Genomic DNA, 19,885 nt, shown 5'->3' with positions numbered 1-19,885 from the left:
AAAAAAAAAAAACTTTAACATTTACCTCTTATTTTCAAACTTTTCATAACAATATTAAAGATTTATGTGCTTTATTTTTACAAATTTTTATGAAAAAATAAACTAAAAATATCTAAAGAAGCTATACATTTTTACTTACATATTCAGGCTTTAGTTTTTTATCTCCTCCTCTCACTGCCACCTTTTCTAGTTTATCTATAATGGGCCCAATCATTTCTTCATCTTTAAGCTGAAGCTCTTCATGTATTATTTCTATATCTCGAATGGGATCTACACTTCCTTCAACATGAGTGATATCATCATCTTCAAAAGCACCTAAAATGAATTAAAAGTAAAGAATTCAATAAATAAATACAGAATATCATAAACGAGTGAGAGATTTTTAGAAAATGTACAAATAGCTATAGTGAATAACTTATTCTGAATTCTATTCTATAGTATTTCTTTTCCCACTTAGAATTAGCAACAAAACAATAGTTCAAGAGCTTCAACATTTCAAAAACTGACTGAAATAAACAAAAGTATGGCCCTTACAGGAAAATAAAATGTCCCTGAATTATGGGCATCTCCAAGTTTGGAACATTAAAAGCTACTGAATTCTAGGCATGAAAGCCTGAAGTTCTCTAAACTGCACTATTAGGGTTTCCAAGGGAAACCAGATTTGGGGGGGTGGGGCTGAAATCATCTGGCAGACCTCTTCCCTGCTTCAATCTACTTTATCACTGTGGTTCTGACGGTGATTAGATAATGAACCACTCAGACACACAATTTACACAGCAGCTAATTTCATCGGTCTGATTTGAGGGTATGGTTTTTAGGGGGCTATCAAAGAAGCAGATGAAGGTGCATTTGTCATATATGAGTGACAACCATTCACACTATCTGAACAAAATGGTGCTGGCCCTTATTAGAAACACATGCTATTATCACATATTTAAAGTGCAGTTGAAGCCATAATTTCAAATTGCCAACTGGAAACATAAGGGTAAAACAACCAGATATTACTGAAGCATGTGTACTGACTTTATGCCCTTTTGAAGACATAATGTGGCAACATAATTCAACTGGGATTTACTCAAATTACCAGATAAAGAATAGTATCACAAAAAAATGAACAAATACTAAGAAATATTACAAATTGAAAGCAGTGATATATATCCTCAAAACAATAAACAGATTTAATAAAAAAAACTATTTTCATAAAATTACTTCAATTATACATTCAATACGATGTTTCCCAACATAGAGTATTAATTATTTTAGAGGTCTCACAGAAATCATGAGTTTGATATGACAAATATAGCTAATTTTTGAATACTAAAGACTAGGATATTCTTGTTATGGTTACAAATAATTTAAAAATATAACTTCTCAGTTAAAAATAATTGTTAGTATCTTATTGTGGATTATTCATTAATAATAATAAAAACATAAGCATATTATTGTAATTAATGTAAATACTTAAAGTAACATTTAAGTATTCTGGGCATACAACTGTCCATATTATCTATAAAATTCATATGAGCAAACCTAGTAAGAAAAAAAAACATGTATTATATTTTACTTACTAAACACAATGGACAGATTCCCAAAGCATGCTACTTCTTGTTATGATCTGAAACATCTTACACAAATGACAGAGTAACATAGAAAACTAAAAAGTTGCTTCCTTGAAATCAGATCAACACAGGTAACACAGAAATAGCTAAGTTTTCTATGACACTCAGAATGAAAAATTCCTATACAGATGTCTTTATGTAGAGGCCATTAACTAATTTAGTGATGTACAAACAACATCTCTACGGTAAATGCATTAGCAGATTTAAAATGGCAGTTTCTTAATCATGATTCTCAATTTTAACCAAGTGAATAATATTAGTGTTTATAATTCTTTTGTAAGCAAAGAAATTACATTTAAACTGTTTTATCAGTTTTCTCTCACTTAAACTTTTTTACAACAAACATACATTGTTTCTACAAAAATGTCACTTTTAAAAACCCAATAGAGCCAGGCGTGGTGGTGAACATTTGTAATCCCACGCTTGGGGGACAGAGACAGGAGGATCGCGCTGGTTCAGAGCTAGCCTCACTGGCTTAAGAGACCCTGTTACCAAATAAAGAAATATAAAATAGGTCTGGGAGTGTAGCCCAGAGGTAGAAGGGCTTCCAGGAACCCCAGTACCACCAAAAAAAAAAAAAAAAAACCAATAGAAAAATTTAATTTTCAGAAAAAAACTACACAAATTTCAGTAAATAACTAGCCACAGGTGAAAACCATTACCACAAACATTATTTTGTGCCTTGTCATTCATATATATATATGGTAACTGAAAATAATATTAGCTATATTAAACCATCATTTCTCAAATGAGTATTATAAGTGTAAGAAAGGAATCTTTTCTATTGAAGTTACACTCTAGGATGTAGAGTTCATGTTTCTCCTTTTGTAATATCTGGCTAGGAGAAGCCAGCTAACTGGATTAGATAGTGAAGTATTACTAAAACCAATGGGAGGTGGTGCAAGTGGCCTATGAGTCAAGGGGATAAAAGAGTGCGCAGACTGCCTGCACAGTGTGTTCGTTCTGGTTTTACAGTGGCATTTGCACCCTTTTGAGCAGAAGAAAACTGCCTTGCCAAGTTATTTTTTATTTCATGGGTTGTGTGTGTGTATGTGTGGTACTGAGGATGGAATCCAGGGGCTTTTTACCTCTGGACTACACTCCCAGACCTATATTTTATTTGGACACAGGGTCTCACCAAGATACTGAGTTCCTAAGTAAGTAGCTGAGGCTGGCTTCAAACCTGAGTGATTCTACTGTCTCAGCCTCCCAAGTACTGCGATTATAAGCGTGTGCCATCACACCCGGCTTATTGCATGAATTTTTATTTGTGGCTTCCCTAAATTCCACTTCAAATATAAAATAGGCTTAAACTGCATTTCCATTACAAAGATTTCTTTCCTAAGTTTTCTTTTACAACAAAGTATATCCTTCTTTACAACATTCTTTAATTTTCTCACATTTCTATGCTTTTCCCTTCTCCCCTGCTACCTGACAGATGACCTAACCTTTCTCACTTTCCAAGGAAAATGCAGTCATTTTCCAATCCTCCTACCCAACCTTTTCTTCTTTCCAGAGGTAAAATGAAAAATGCCAATCTCTTTACCATCTATCTCCGTTCTGGATTCTATTCCCTCACATGAAAGTTCACTCCATAATTGTTCCTTCTATTTCCTGAAACCTCAATTTACTATGCATCTCTCTCATATACTTGTATCCCCTTCATGTTCTTTTTTCTTTTTTTCGGTACTGGGGATTTAACCCTGGGGCATTCTATCTCCAAGCTATACCCCCAGCCCCATTTTTTATTTTTTATTTTGAAAAAGGCTCTAAGCCGGGCGTGGTGGCACATGCATGTAATCCCAGCATTTGGGAGACTGAGATAGGAAGATCGAGGTTCGCGGACAGCCTCAGCTACTTAGTGAGGTCCCCTGCAACTCAGTGAGACCCTGTCTAAATAAAGAATAAAAAAAAAAAAAAAATAGGGCTGGAGGCGTCGCTCAGAGGTAGAATGCCCCTGGGTTCCACCCTTAGTACCACAGGAAAAAAAAAAAAGCTCTCACTAACTTGCAGAGGGCCTCACTAAGAGCTGAGGCTGCCCTTGAACCTTCAATCCTCCTGTCTCAACCTCCCAAGTACTGGGATTATAAACATGCACCACCATGCCTGGCTTCATTAGTATTAACATGTAGGTATGTTTAAGATTCAGCACTAAGTAAATTACATCAGTCACCTTAGATATTAATTTCCACTCCAGCAATTGCTTTTTTCCCTCTAGTTCAGAATCAAACTTTCTAAAAGAGATATCTATACTTATTCGCTCCACTTCTTTAGCTTTGACTTATACTTCAACCCACTATGGTCTGGCATGTGCCTCACAATGCTACCAGAAAGGACCTTGCTGATTCACCTTCATGATGCTAAAACAAGCTTCCATTGTTTAGGAATGACTTCAGTAGCATCTAACTCCAGAGCACTGAAAGTCTCTTGCATTGCTTCTTTCTAAACATATTTTGATTTTCTGTTCTTTAGTAATTTCTTTTTTCTTTTCTTTATTTAATTTTTATGTGGATCATATTGAAAATGGCATACATTCAGACTATGCTTGGTCCCCTCTCCACCCCATTTTCCCCTCCCCCACCAAAAATGAGTGTCCAGGTTGACCATGCTACATTCATACTTTTACACATATTCGGATGTAGCTCCTCTATTAATCAACCTCAGCCTTCTTCCTCTCTTACCCTTCCATTTCAGTTTTGCTGAGGTTTCCCCACCATTATCTGTAGTCCCTCTGCTATCCCCAGTACTCCCTAGTTTGGGCATTTTAGAGAAAACTTAATGTCCCTTCTCTTTCTGTGCTTTGCTGATCTCAACGTAATATCCTCCAGGTCTTTCCGTTTTCTTACGAATGACATGATTTTGTTCTTCTTTATAGCTGAGTAGAATTCCACTGTGTGTATTTCCCATATTTATTTATTGTTTTGCACTATGCTGGGAATTTAGTAAGCACTCTACCACTCATCTGTACTCCCAGTCCCTAGGTCATTCCTTTTCTTGCTCTAACTTCCCTATAAATGTGGATATCTCTCTTAGTTCTCCCCTCTTATTTCTTGTTTACACTCCCATTAGCAATCTCCAGAGCAGAACTCTCTTGAGTGGGTCCAGTACCTTTTAAGGCAACAGCAAATAAAATAAAATTTAAAAATGTGTTTTTAGTTACATAAGTCACTTCTAATATATAATCTATTCACAGCCAGGTATGGTGGCACAGACTTGTAATCCCAGTACTTGGGAGGCTAAGACAGGAGGACTGTAGTTTATGGCCACCCTCAGCATCTTAGCAAGGCCTTCTGCAACTTAGTGAGACCATGTTTCAAAATAAAAAGAATAAAATAGGGCTGGGGTGTAGCTAAGAGGTAGAATGTCCCTGGGTTACATCCCCAGTACCACACACATAAAATAAAATCTATCCACTGAGTCAATAAATGCAAAATATCAATGCTTAAAGTTCTGACATGTCTTGGCTATTTTCAATAATTACAAATGAATGAAGATTGGTTAATTTACTCATTCACTTGAAGTCTGTCTTGTTCCTTAAAGACTCAAGTAAGAAGGATAAATGTATAGTTTATTTTTAGGATGTTAAATCTAATCCTGAAGGACCTTGGAAATAAAAATAGCTGGGCGTGGTGGCGCACCCTTGTAATCCCAGCATTCGGGAGGCTGAGACCAGAGAATCACGGTTTGCAGACAGCCTCAGCTACTTAGTGAGGCCTCTGCAACTTAGTGAGACTCATTTTCAAAATAAAGAATAAAAAATAGGGCAGGGGGTGTAGCTAGGAGGTCGAATACCCCTGGGTTCCACCCCCAGACCTGCAAAAGAAATAAAAATATATTTTAGCCAGACATAGTGGCACACCCTTGAAATCAGTACTTGGGAGGATGAGACAGGAGGATCGCAGGTTCATGGCCAGCCTCAGCTATTTAGTGAGGCCCTCCGCAACTCAGTGAGGCCCTATTTCAAAAATAAATAATAAAAAATATGAATGGGGTGTAGCTCAAAGGTAGAATGCTCCTGGGTTTAATCCCTAGTGCCACCATACATACATAAACACACACACACACACACACACACACACACACACACACACTATTTTGAAAACTCAAGACATCAGAAAACTGATTGCTATATTTCTTCTTACATTGAGGTTGTACTCAGTTTTTAGCACAGCATCCTTATCTGGATGACAGAAGTAATTTTTAGTAAACTCGATGCATTGAGAGCTTTGCAGCAATATTTTATAAACTGTCATGGAAACATTAAATAGCATGTCTAGAGTTTTTGGGGAATAAAATGGCATGTGGTCAAGATGAATGTATTTGACATTTTGCAGTGCTGGAGACCTAACTCAGGGCCTCACACATGCTACTTAAGTGCTCTTAAGATAGCTAATTTGCTATCTTTTTTGCATTAGCAATTCACTTAACATCTATAGTTTTACTCATAAACACTGGAAAATGTAGTTACTATTTATTTTCTACAAATGACATGACACACACAAAAAAATCCCTACTGCATAGGGGTCTTAGAAAAGGCGGTTTATGCCCGGCATGGTGGCGCACACTTGTAATCCCCATGCTTGGGAGGCAGAGACAGGAGGATCGCGCAGGTTTGAAGCCAGCTGTGCTGGCTTAGGAGACCCTGTTTCCCAAATATAAAAAAGTATACAATAGGTCTGGGAGTGTCGCCCAGAGGTAGAGGGGCTTCTAGGAACCCCAGTACCACCAAAAAAAAAAAAAAAAAAAAAAAAAAAAAAAGAAGAAGAAGAAAGAAAAAGAAAAAAAAAAACAAAGAAAAAAGAAAAGAAGGTTTATAAGTAGGACAGAAACTATTTAATGCACACACTCCAAATGCTCTCTGATGTAGAAGTGTAGTTTACAGGTACACTTGAAAACTCTAGTCTTACTCTAGATGAAGCCCCTTCCAATTGCGAAAAAAAGGTAATTTTAGGAAAAACAGAACCTTAATTCACAACTGGACCTCAGCTTGTAATATTTACCTGTGTATTTAATAAGATATGTAGTTTTAACTACTCTCAAGTTACAAAGTGGGAGAAAGGCATTCAATGTACTGTATTTAAAAAATAAATCTGCAGCCAGGTGTGGTGTCACATCCTGTCATCACGGTACTTGGGATTGATTAGTACTGAGATAGAATTTCAGGTTCAAGGCCAGCATACAGTAACTTGGCAAGATCTGGTTTTAAGATGAACAGAGCTGGGAGAGTAGCTCCTTCAATCCCTAGTACCACATGCACACACAAATCAATCTGCCTTCCTTTAGGAAACCAAGAAACAAGGCAAATTTTGGAATACATAAAAGAATAAATCATTCTGTTAACAAAATTTTGCTTAAAAGGATATAGTTAATTCTTTTGCTTCCAAAATTTAAAGTAAATTAAAAGAGCTGCATGAATCACATATTAATTACTACCTGTATCAATCAAACATTAATTATATTTAAAGATCTTTGGAAAAAAGAGAAAAATGGAAATAATTGGATAGTAATAAAAATTGCTAGTTATTGACACAAAAACAAATAAAATAGTAAACATGGAGTTAATGGGTTGTACTTACTTATAATAATCAATCAATCAATCAATCAAAAATAGTCTTTAAAGTCATTACCCTTAAAACCAGGTATGGTGGCCTACACATATAATCCTAATGTTTGGGAGACTTAAACAGAAAAAACACAGGTTCACGGCCAGCCTTAGCAACTCTGTGAGACATTATTTCAAAAAATATATATAAATTAAAAAGGTTGGGGGTATAGCTCAGAGGAAGAATGTTCCTGGGTTCAATGCTCAAATGCTTAATACCAAAAGTAGTCTTTACTCTTCATTTTCCAGGGAAATGTTTATTATTTGAGATATAGCAAAAGTCTTAAAATAATGCAGTTTATGCTACAGATGTTTTATATAAGAACAGAAAATACATTATGGGTAGCCCAAAGAATTTGCTTTGCTTTCCCTCCTTCTCTTCTTTTCTCTTCTCTAATCAGTGGGAAAAGCTCTAAAGCTAAATCTGAGCCAAGAGAAGAAAACGACAATCACTTTAATACATAAAAAAATTGATCCAGGTTTCAAAAAGCTTAGCAAAATAAAATGTACTGTGGCTGACTTTGAGGGACCAATTTAAAATTAAAGGAATTAGAATAACTCATAAAGGATTTTTGCACAAAGTAGTTAACTTATATGGAAGCAATCAAGCAATGCTATAAGTTAATTATGAATCCTGAAACAAATATAGGAGAGAATAATAAAAATAGGTCAAGTTCCAAGAAACCTTAAAATCTTGTTCATTACTTTCTTCTAATTTTAATAATTCATTTAAATTAAAATAATATACTTTAGCTGGGCGTGGTGATACATCCTTGTAATCCCCACACTTGGGAGGCTGAGACAGAAGGATCACACCGGTTCAAAGCCAGCCTCAGCTACTTAGTGAGGCTCTCAGCAACTTAGTGAGACCCTGTTTCCAAATAAAATATAAAATAGGTCTGAGAGTGTAGCCCATCCCTCAGTTCCATTCCAGTACTGCAAAAAATAATAATAATAATAATAATAATATACTTTAAATGCAATGAATCAAAAACAAAAGGTAGGAAAAATAAGATAAAGAGGAAAGAACAAATCAGGTATCAAAATATGAAAAAACATTAAAATTGAAGGTTATATTAGCGTAGCAGAAAGAAAAAAAAAAAAAACCTTTTGGCAATGACTGACATCACTTAACTGCCAAGAAGCAACACAGTACAATATTATACAATATATTTCCTTTAAATGTACAGAACATCAGAAAATTCTGCCTATAAGCTATTGGCATTGTATTATATTATAGATAATTAGACATCCATACCATCAAGGAAGCCTTAAAGTCACTTAAAATTTATGTATTATAACCTAGAGCCAACACCTACAACTTACATTCAATTGCTCAAGGATTTCACAGTTATAGTTGCTGCAACATATCAACTCTTTCCGAAGAGACAGAAAAGAAGTACCTTAATAAGAATTAGCACTGATCTCAACAAGATTTTCAATTTTTAGTCTATATTACATAAGGATATTTTAAGTGTGTAGAAGGCAAATTTTATAAATATTTTGAATTAATAATTATTGAGATTCTGCCCTTTTCCCAATGTTGACTTAGCTGTATTTGCTGTATTTACTCTTACCCATAACTATCTCACTAACTTCCTAACTTTTAAAACATAATTTGGTGTTATTTTTATTTATTGTGAGGGGTACAGAGGATGGAACCCAGGGGCATTATACCTCTGAGCTATACCCCAGCCTTTTCATTTTCATTTCCTTATTTCCTTACTTCCTCTTTTTATTTTTTTTTTGGTACTGGGGTTGGAACCCAGGGGCATTCTACCTACAAGCAACACCCCCAGCCCTATTTTGCATTCTTTGGCTTTTTAAAATTTATTTTTTAATAAATTTTTATTGGTGCACTGTAGTCATACATCTCAATGGGATAAAAAAAACTTGTGGAGATATACATGCACACATCACCCAATCACCCCCTACCCAATCTCTAACCCCTTCCCTCCCCCTCCTTCCTACCCTTGCTTGGCTTACTGACTGACCTGATATGTTTAAGTGCATCATGTGCTTTAAAGAGTTTCCCTTATCCTCCCTCTTATCCCCTCAGATATGTCACTTTCACTGCTCCTCTACAGAGTCCCTTCTTCATCTAGAGTTCCTCCTGTTACCCATTTCTCCCTAATATTTTGCACATTAAGAGAAGCATCTGGTTTCTTTTTTGTGACATTTCACTGTAAATGCCATAATTGTGTTCTCCCTTATGGCTGGGCAAAATTCCACTGTGTACATATCCCATAGTTTTGAAATCCACTTATTCTTTGAAGGACATCTTGGCTGGTTCCACAGTTTGGCAATGGTGAACTGTGCAGCTATGAACATGGTTGCTCATGCATTAGTTTGGCATTTTGGTTTTCATTCTTTTTGGTAGATACCAGAGGTAGTATTGCTGGATCATATAGTAAGTTCGTTTTTCCTTCTGAGGCTCTTCTATATTGTTCTCCAAAGTGGTTGCCCCAACTTGCAATCCCACCAACAATGTATTAGAACTTCTATTTCTCCACACTTATTCCCACCTAATGAAAACCTGAAAGCCAGAAGGTGAGTAACTTTGACAGGATGATCCATTCACAACCAATGTTTTTTTAAATAGGGGTCACTTGGATCTGGAAATCTGCTGAGAGATTAGGTGAGGCAGCAGCAGCTTCTATTGCTTCCTGACCACACAGTTGAAGAAACCCCTTGGCCCTTTGCTGTGAAGCAGGCCCTGGTTCCAGGCCTGCTGCACAACAGGCTCCGGGCCTGGCCTTGTTGGCTCCAGACCCGACCTCACCCCACAGCAGGCTCCTGGCCTGGCCCAATGGCTCCAGACCCAGCCTCATTGTATTTATTTTGAAACAGGGTCTCACTGAGTTGCAAAGGGCCTCACTAAGAAGCTGAGGCTGTATGAGAAAACCATGATCCTCCTGTCTCAGCCTCCCAAATGCTGGGACTTATTTTTATTTTGACACTGGGTCTCACTAGGTTGATGAGTCTCACTACTTGCTGAGGCTATCCTTGAACCTTTGATCCTCTTGTTTCAGTCTCTCAAATACTGGGATTACAGGCATGTACCACCACACCAGCTATCATGTGATTTTGTGCCAACAGAAAAATCCCTACACACACTGGTCTTGCCCTACTTTCCAATCTTACTACCACACACTGTTCATAAATCCTCTCAGTTCAAGCCAAACTCTTGTGCCAACTCATTATGCCCTGAAAATTCCTTGTATTTAACTGTCACTGTATTTTTGCTCATTCCCATTTTGGGGTCTCAAATTCTATTACAAATTAAATCCACTTCTATTAAAATTAAATCTATTCTTAAAATGTACAGTTTAAGCCAGCCTGGTGGCACATGTTTGTAATCCCAGCATTTGGAAGGCTGAAACAGGATGATAAGCCTCCTCACACAGCCTCAGCTACTTAGAGAGACCCTTGGCAACTCAGTGAGAACCTGTTTCAAAATAAAAAAGAATAAAAAAAAAATAGGGCTGGGGTGTAGCTCAGACATAGAATGTCCCTGGGTTCCATCCCCAGTATCGGAAAGAAAAAAAAAAAAAAACGTATAAGAAACCTTAATTTTACCATCTACAAAGCAACCTGGGAGAATTAGGGTCTAAAGGATCTCTACCATTCCTGACTTATAGAACAGTTGTAGAGATTTATCTGGAATAAAGTACAGTAAAAATTATGGTTATATTGCCTTAAATATGACTTTGGAGTTAATATATCACCCTAAATGTGGATTATGAGAAAATCCATCTTTCTATCTTTTCAAGAAGTAATGTTATAAGGAGGGGGGGTAAAAAGACAGAAAGTGCTAGGTGTATGGCACATATTTGTAATCACAGTCCTTGGGAGGGTGAGACAGGAGGATCACAAGGTTCCCCGCCAGCCTCAGCAACTTAGTAAGGCTCTTAGAAACTTAGAGAGACTTTATTTCCAAATAAATAAAATAGGGCCGGGAGTGTAGCCCAGAGGTAGAAGACCACTGGGTTCTGTCCCCAGTACCCCCACATACACCCCCACCCCCGCCCAAAAAAAAAAAAAAAAAAACTCACCAGAGAGAAACTACAAAAAACTAAAATTATTTTTTACTACCAGAACTATATGCAATGATTACAAGGGTCAAGTGAACTCTTGGCCATTCAAGAAATAGACTAAACATCAAACCAGAGCTTTAACAACTTTTTTAATGTTGTCTATAATACCCCACTTTCAATCATACTCAATACTGTTACTCATCTTTCTGATGAGAATATTATTTATCCCTATTTTTGTGTTTCAAAAAAAAGTTATGTATAGTATCTTTCATAGCCTTAATTAAATGTCATTGAAATAATATCCCCACAGTGATACCTCTTCTGACCACACTCCCTATCTGAACTGTTAAAATAATCTGCCCATTCTATTCATATGATTTGTAGCAAGTGTTAGAACATGGGATTCTACTTCTCAGTTATGAAAGTTCCCACCAGTGCCTGGATCAAATTTGATACACAACTGAGTATAAGGTAAAGTAATGAATAAAGGAACCAATGAGTGAACGGTTCCTGCATTTATTGGTACTCAGAATAAAATGACATTAAGCATGTAGAATAGCAAAAGATAAATTTCATAGCATATGGTATGATATTTAGACAGCATTTCAAAGAAACCAAACATTTGGATTCACCAGTAAAGAAAAATATAGACAGCAGTAGCAGATATGATAAGTTTCTTGTGTTTCATCTTGTACCTCTGAACTCCTAACTACTGAAGATGGCTATTCTTTTAGAATCTGAACTACCTATGAAAATTTCCAGAGGGGTTCTGTTGTGATCTAGCCCTTGCTCACTTGTTTGGCCACACTCTCTTTAAATTATTCTGTTAGTTATGTATAAGATCTAATAGCTTGGATAGAGACAGATCACAAACAGAGCCGTAAACTGTTTGGGTACTAATTACAAAAAGGACATGAAGCTGGGCTTGGTGGCACACGCTTGTAACCCCAGCATTTGGGAAGATGAGATAGGAGGATCTCGGTTTGCAGATAGCCTCAGCTACTTAGTGAGCCCCTCTGCAACTTAGTGAGACTCTGTTTCAAAATGAAGAATAAAAAATAGGGCTGAGGGTGTCACCCAGAGGTAAAAATGCCCCTGGGTTCAATCCTCAATACTGAAAAAAAAAAAAAAAAGACATGAAAGTGGCCAAATCTAAGAAGCATACATTAGTAGGTAGAAAGAATGATATCATGAGAAGAAATTAAATGTGGCCAATTATCCAATTTAAAGTGTATAACAGGCAGTTAAGATAAACATTTTAAGCAGGGCATAATGATGCATTCCTGTAATCCTTGAGAAGCTGAGACAGGAGAATTACAGGTTCAAGGCCAGCCTCAGCAACTTGGCAAGACCCTCAGCAACTTAGACCCCATTTAAAAAAAAATTTAAAAAGGGCTAGGGGTGTAGCTCAAGGTAGAACACCTGAGTCCAATTCTCAGCACCAATAAATAAGTAAATACATACATACACCTTTTAAGAGATATGCTACCCCATGGCATTGGGTCTGAGTAAGGGCCAGGAAGTGATCCAGAACATGAGCAAGAAAGAGGAGGCACACTTGTTTCTATGGGCAACTTACTCAGCATAACGAGTTTGTGCCGGACATAATCCTAGAAACGTGTGCCTTTGCCCTTTGTGAGGAGCATGCCACGGAGCTACTCAAGGTCTCCAAGGACAAATGAGCCCTCAAGTTTACCAAGAAAAGGTTGGGGACACACACCCACATCAAAAGAAAGAGGAGCTGATCAATGTCCTGGCTGTCAAGAGGAAAGTGGCTGCCAAAAAGGGCTGAGCCCCTCTTCTGTGCATAAAAATCTTTACAGGAAAAAAGAAAAAGAGCTGAATAAGATTAATTTTTTCTTTCAAAAGTGTTTACAATTCAAATAGGGTAGAGAGATCAACACATAATAAATATAAGAAAGTAAAACCAGGATGAAGGAAAACGGAGAAAAATCAGTATTCGATATAAGTGAATGGAAAAAGATAGCCTTGAGGTATCAAATTGGAACAGTGGTGTTATGTAGATGCCATTTAAAATTCAGATTCGCGTGGTGGTGCATGCTTGTAATCCCCGTGCTTGGGAGGCGGAGACAGGAGGATCACCCAGGTTCGAAGCCAGCCTCGCTGGCTTAAAAAGACCCTGTTTCTAAATAAATAATATAAAAATAGGTCTGGGAGTATAGCCCGGAGGAAGGGTTTCCAGGAACCCCAGTACCACCAAAAAATAATAATAATAAAAAATAAAATTCAGATTCAAGCCGGGCATGGGGCATGGTGGCACACGCTTGTAATCCCAGCTCTTGGGAGGCTGAGACAGGTTCAAAGCCAGCCTCAGCTACTTAGTGAGGCCGTTTGCAACTCAGTGAGACCGTTTCAAAAGATAAAAAAAAAATAGGGCTGAGGATGTCGCTCAGAGGTAGAATGCCCCTGGGTTCCATCCACAGTACAGAAAAAAAAAAAATTCAGATTCATTTTCATGTTCAAGTTTTCATGAAAGTATAAATTATTTTAATCCCATATTTAAGTACACTGATGTTGTGAGAAGAGATAAAATATTATCTCTGCTGGAGTTTGAAACTGGTGTTTAAATGCTTGAAAATGTAAACAAGTGACAGGTATTAATCAGTCAAGTAAATGGCTGGCTATTAATACCTAAAATAACTATTTTATACACTTTATTCATAATATCAATGGGTTCTGACTTTTACAAATTTTCTAAGATATATGAAAAACAGAACCAACATCTGGTGTTAAAATAGGAAAATGATAGTATGACTACATCCATGTTACACAATGAGAATCACATCCTTGGGTCCAAACATTAAGTACTGTGAAAATACATGTCCTAATACCAGACCACATACTTACTGTACCCTTAAATATAGCAACCTAAGTTTTTAAATGGGAGGAGAAACACAGAAAAACAAGGCAAGAGAGATTATGGATAGGCAAACAAGCACATCTTTTGGAAATGGATTGTGCATGGAGGTCAATGCATCCCCAATAGCCTTCCAATGCAACCCACACTAACTGGCCCCAGAAATGAGTACCAACTTCCTGAGGGATTTCTAAAATGGCTACTGCAATTCTAAAGTCCTCAACAGCCCACAAGACCTAGTCATCACCATTGTTAAGCCAGAGCAAATTATCACCACCAGGTGGTGCCAAATCAAAGCCAGTACTAGAATGGATTCAGATGGGCTTGGACCTTGTAACATCCATGCTTCCCTGGAGCTAGCTATGCAAGTTTACTCCTATCATTTCATTCATCTAGCAAAAAAGTATTTTATGTAATGGAAACTTCTGGCTCACATACCACTATATTAAAGAAGGGGTGGTTACTACATTATATTCTTTTGGGAAAAGAGAGCAGTACAGCTGAGCTAATTTAAGATGACTAGACTTAAGTGAAAATTTTTTAAAAATTATTTTGCTTTATGCAATTTCATTAATATAAACCCAGATATAGCTTTAGAAATATTCAAGAAGTGATAAATAAGAATGAAGTACACAAAAAGTTACGACACAATCAAGACTTTAAATGGTTAAATATGAATACAATTAATGCTTTAAGGCTCTCCCACATGGATTTACTAAAAACCATGATGTTCAACAAGAATAAAAGAGTATATCATTGATCCCTTGGGAAAAAGTTAAATGATCCCACTAGATCTTCTGTCTCTAGAGCATAAAACAAAGAGACCAGAGTAGTAGTAAAGTAAAATAGATCTCCCTATCCACCAACCCCCAGGGTAAAACTACATATATGTATGTAAATGTTTCTCTAAATTTCATTAGGAATCACCTAATATTCTTCAGTAAAAAAAAAAGGACTTCATGAAAAACGTATTGCCCCGCATTTCTATCCTATTACCCCACCACAAGATTTTTAGCACTGCTTATATGTTATACCTGTCAAGATCTGATGACTGTATGTTATGTATTCATCTGAACAGAACCACTACACTTAGTTACAGGCTATCATCAACCAATTCATTCTCTTGCTAAAATCAAGTCATCCAATTACTCCTTGACTAATCAAGGCTGTTTTGCCTTTTTCTTTTTTCAAAAGGTACTCAACAGCATAAACAGTTCACTTACAAGAAATGGAAAGGGGCTAATCAGCAGAATTATTGTTTTGCTGCTACAATTTGCAGTATTTAAATTTAGTTGCTGATTGGACTGAAAGTTTTATGATATAGCATATGAAACTAGTTTAATACAACTGTGATGCTGTGTAGCTGTATTGTCTTTCCATGGCTATCTTGGTCTACTTTGTAGGATAGATACTTGACTAGTTTCTTTAAAATAAAGATACTTAAAGATAAGTTTCAGTATTTTTCCTCCTTGGGTTCTTTAAACAAAGGTACCTAGTTTCTGAACATTAATTTTAAAGTTAGCAACTATGTACACAAGTGCACATGTATTTATTAAACGTGTATAAAAACCATGACCATTTGGATTTTTTATTTACATTTATTTTTGGCTTCTAAGAAACACTAAATTAAAAAGACATTACTTATGTTAGAAAGAATTATCTAAGATAATTTAAGTAAATGCATTACCTTCTATTTAATAAAAAAAAAAGTGAACACTATATATCCAAAATGGGAAATGTTTCAATAAGAATAATTCTGAGTGCATATAACCTATAAAATGAAATTATCAGCCATCAGTACTGCTACTCATCTATATTTAATTTCTGAGGTAATATCAAACAGAAAGACTAAAGCTGAAGCACTTAACTAAAATGTAAGAGTTATTTTTATATTATATTTACATTATAAATTATTTAAAGAAAGTATTTTATATAACAAACTTTGAAGTTTTCAGAAGATTTTGTAAAGAGATGGATAGTTTTTTAACTGAGATTTAATCTGTAAAAGAGATTAATTAAGACAAACTTGACTTTGTAATAGGAATTTTATAAAATTATAAAATGTTCCCATATCAAAATGAATACTGATCTTCTGAAACCTGAACCATAAACAAATTCTTTATACATTAAGATGCTATGCACTAAACATCAACCAGAGCATACATCATAGAAAGTAAAACGTAACAAATGAAGTAAAATGATTTGGGTCTTTATATATGTACACATACAAATAACATTACACAGAAGTAATTATCCATAGGCTTATATTTTCAATACAAAGACATATCTAGGAATGAATTCTACACAGAACTGTAAAACCATACTTCCATTACTTGTCTGATAGAATCATTTGGTATATAAATAAACATTTCAGAATATTCTTAATTTCACAAATGCAATGATAAGGTATATAAATGTCAATGCATTCCAAATGAAGTATCCATAAATTTTTAAATGCTGCCATTTTAATAAATTTAGAAAATTCAATCTGAGATTATCTATGCTGAAATTAAAAAAAAGCAAATAAATGAAAACCAAACTAAATTAACAACTAAACACTAATATTCTTTAATAAATATTTCTCAGAGTAGACACACCTGCCAATATATTAAAAATAAGTAAAATCAACTACAAAAGTGATAAATCAAATGCCATGGTAGACTTGACTTCTCGAGACAGCATTTTCAGCCTGTCTTTTGTGGCTTTGTTTGGCGCCATAGTCCTTTAAGTTTTGTCTTCATAAAGCCCTAACTAGTTGTAATCATTTGCAGCCTAATTGTGGACATTTATCTGCTTTTCTTATGCATAGAACATAGCTATTAAAGCTGAATGGTGATGGTGTGAAGTATAGGTTAAATTGGGTGAAATTAAAGCAAATTACTCCGGGATGTGGAAATCTGAAAATAGAAACCACCAATGATTTGCAACCCTCTTGATGATCAGCTTCACAGAACCCTAAACGACAAGAAAACTTACATATTTTAAAGTTAACTAGGTTTTTAAAATAATATGTATAAATGTATTTTTAACTACATGCACCACTTAGTAATGGTGGAAAGATTATTTGTTTAACTCAGCTGCAATGTTAAAAAGATCTCAGGTTTCTATTTTAAATAGTACAGTTCATGTTTTAAATAAGATTTTCTTTTCCTTATATAAATTTTTACCTATAAGAATGCATGCAATTGTATCAAATACAATATTATGTGTTATTTTGCTAGGCAAGTTTTAACTTGAAGTATTAATAAAACTAGAGACAAAAAACACTAAAGTTATAGTAATGAAAGCAAATTAATGCTGTAAACATAAATGTATTATATTTACACATCTATTTATGCATATGCCATGCATATGACAAACATTAAAATATATATATACACAAAGGGCTAGCAATACATGTAAAAATTTAAAATACAAGAGTTTTATTTTTACTTATCTAAAAATCTCACTGCCTTGATCCATAGACAAAACGTATTGATTTGTACCTTACATATTCTCTTGAAGACAAGCAAAGTATAAAATATTTAACAGATCACATTTTGAAACAGCTTAAAGAAGAAAATAAAACTATTATTTTTCCTTCCTTTATTAATGGCTGTGGAAAAAGGATATTTTAGGTGTTTGAAGACAATACTATATGGCATAATCCCATACCTACAAGGAGCTTACAGTCTAGTTAGAGAAATAAGAGACACTAGCTAAACCATGACTGCATGAAATGGTACCTACATAAGGAAGGCTACTGATCTCAGAAGTAAGAAAGAGCAAAAGAAGGGTAGAGGGAAGGGCCTACAGAAAATAGGGCCCTTAAAGGAGAAAACAGTAGGCAAAGACAAGGGTGGAATGCAAAAGGTACATTCAAGACATAAAAAGTCAGTCTAAAAAAACAAAAGAAAAAAGGAGTGTGTAGAAATATACTAATGCTTAGCAAGGCACAGTGGATTATGCCTATATCCCAGCATCTGGGAGGCTGAGACAGGACTGCAGGTTCCAGGACAGCCTAAGCAATGCAGGGAGACTCTCAGCAATCTGAAATCCTATTTCAAAATTAAAAAAAAATAACTTGGAGATAGAAGGCCTAAGGGTTCAATCCCTAGCTCAAAAGAGAAAGAGAGAGGAAGAAAGGATGAAAGGAAGAAGGAAGGGAATATTCTAATGCTTGCAATGAAAAGCCTTTAGTACCAGGTAGAAAATGGGAATTCCCAAGAAGACATGCATATTTTACAAGAGGCAGTAATAAAGCCAAACACAATGATTCTCAAGCAGTGAGACATTTAATTTCTCAATGGCAATATCAAAATTAAAGATAGTATAATAGCCAGGCATGGTGGCGCACGCTTGTAATCCCCACGCTTCGGGGGCGAGACAGGAGGATAGCGCTGGTTCAAAGCCAGCCTCGCTGGCTTAAGAGACCCTGCTTCCAAATAAAAAATATAAAAAATAGGTCTGGGAACGTAGCCCGGAGGTAGAAGGGTTTCCAGGAACCCCAGTACCACCAAAAAAAGAAAAAAAAAGATAGTATAATAAATATGTGGTCCTCTGGAATATTAGCAATATTCTAAGACATTGTGCATTCCCCTATCCTTGCCTCACACCAAGCCATGATGGTACTGATTCCTAAATAATAAATGGTACATCTATGTATTCATAATCTTTGTTTTACAGTTGGCATAGTAAAAAAATTCAATATTCACTATAATATTCAGCTTCTGGTAGACTTTCATTTGTGTATATTATAAAACATATATATACTCCTAAAAATATTAAAAAATTTAATAAAATGCATGTAAGTATTTTCCACATTGGGTAAAGTAGGCTTCTCCTATCCCCACTCCACACTCCAAGACATAGGACTCAAATTCTTGGACAAAGTTATTATGGGATATAAAAATAAGATTTGAGAAGTGATACTCTTGAAGGATGAAACTGAAGACTAGAATAGTGATTCTCCAAAGTTCCCCAGGTGATTTCCAGTCTTCTCGCTGATTCTGGATTGCTAGGGTAGTACCTGGAATTCTGCATTTTAAATAAAACATCTATCGTCGCACATGGTGCCGCATGCCTGTAATCCCAGCACTTGGGAGGCTGAGACAGGAGGATCACACAGGTTCAAAGCCAGCCTCAGCTACTTATTGAGGCTCTCGGCAACTTAGTGAGACCCTGTTTCAAAAAAAAAAAAAAAAGGTCTGGGAGTATAGCCCAGAGGTAGAAAAGCCCCTGAATTCCACCCCCAGTACCACCAAAAAACAAACAAACAAACAAACAAACAAACAAATAAAACATCTATCTGAGACAGGTGGTTCTAGGGTCATACTGATGAGAAAGAGAACCCTAGAGCTAATGTGGTGGCGCACACCTGTAATCCCAGCATTTGAGAGGCTGAGACAGGAGAATCGTGGTTCACAGCTAGCCTCAGCTACTTAGTGAGACCTCTCTCTGCAACTCAGTGAGACCCTGCTACAAAACAAAGAATAAAAAATAGGGCTGGGAGTGTTGCTCAAAGGTCGAATGCCCCTGGGTTCCATCTCCAGTACTGCGAAAGAAAGGCAGGCAGGCAGGCAGGCATTAGAAATAGAATGCTTAGAGAGATAAGTGGCATTAGAAATAGAACGAAGAAAAAAGAAAAGATGCACTTCCAGAAAAGACCAACAGAACTCATAATAGATTATAGCAATAATATAAATCATTATTATCTCTCAGTAAAAAAGTATGAATGTCTTCTTAAAAAGCTATTGAAAAAAAGTATAAT

General features: G+C 35.9%; 1 protein-coding gene across 2 annotated transcripts in view; it reads right to left on the bottom strand.

Moving 5' to 3' along the window:
* Positions 1–19,885, bottom strand: part of OLA1 (Obg like ATPase 1) — a gene marked incomplete at both ends in the record, with an annotated part of 164,763 nt that overhangs the window by 75,705 nt on the left and 69,173 nt on the right. For both annotated transcript variants that reach the window (XM_080720077.1, XM_080720078.1), the window contains one exon: positions 140–315. In XM_080720077.1, the coding sequence (XP_080576203.1) occupies positions 140–315 (176 nt within the window). The remainder of the gene's footprint in view (positions 1–139; positions 316–19,885) is intronic.

Source organism: Muscardinus avellanarius (assembly GCF_963383645.1).
Source record: "Muscardinus avellanarius genome assembly, chromosome: 2".
Classification (NCBI taxonomy): domain Eukaryota; kingdom Metazoa; phylum Chordata; class Mammalia; order Rodentia; family Gliridae; genus Muscardinus; species Muscardinus avellanarius.
The sequence above is the reverse complement of the archived record's forward strand: the minus strand, read 5'-3'. Positions and strand labels throughout refer to the sequence as shown.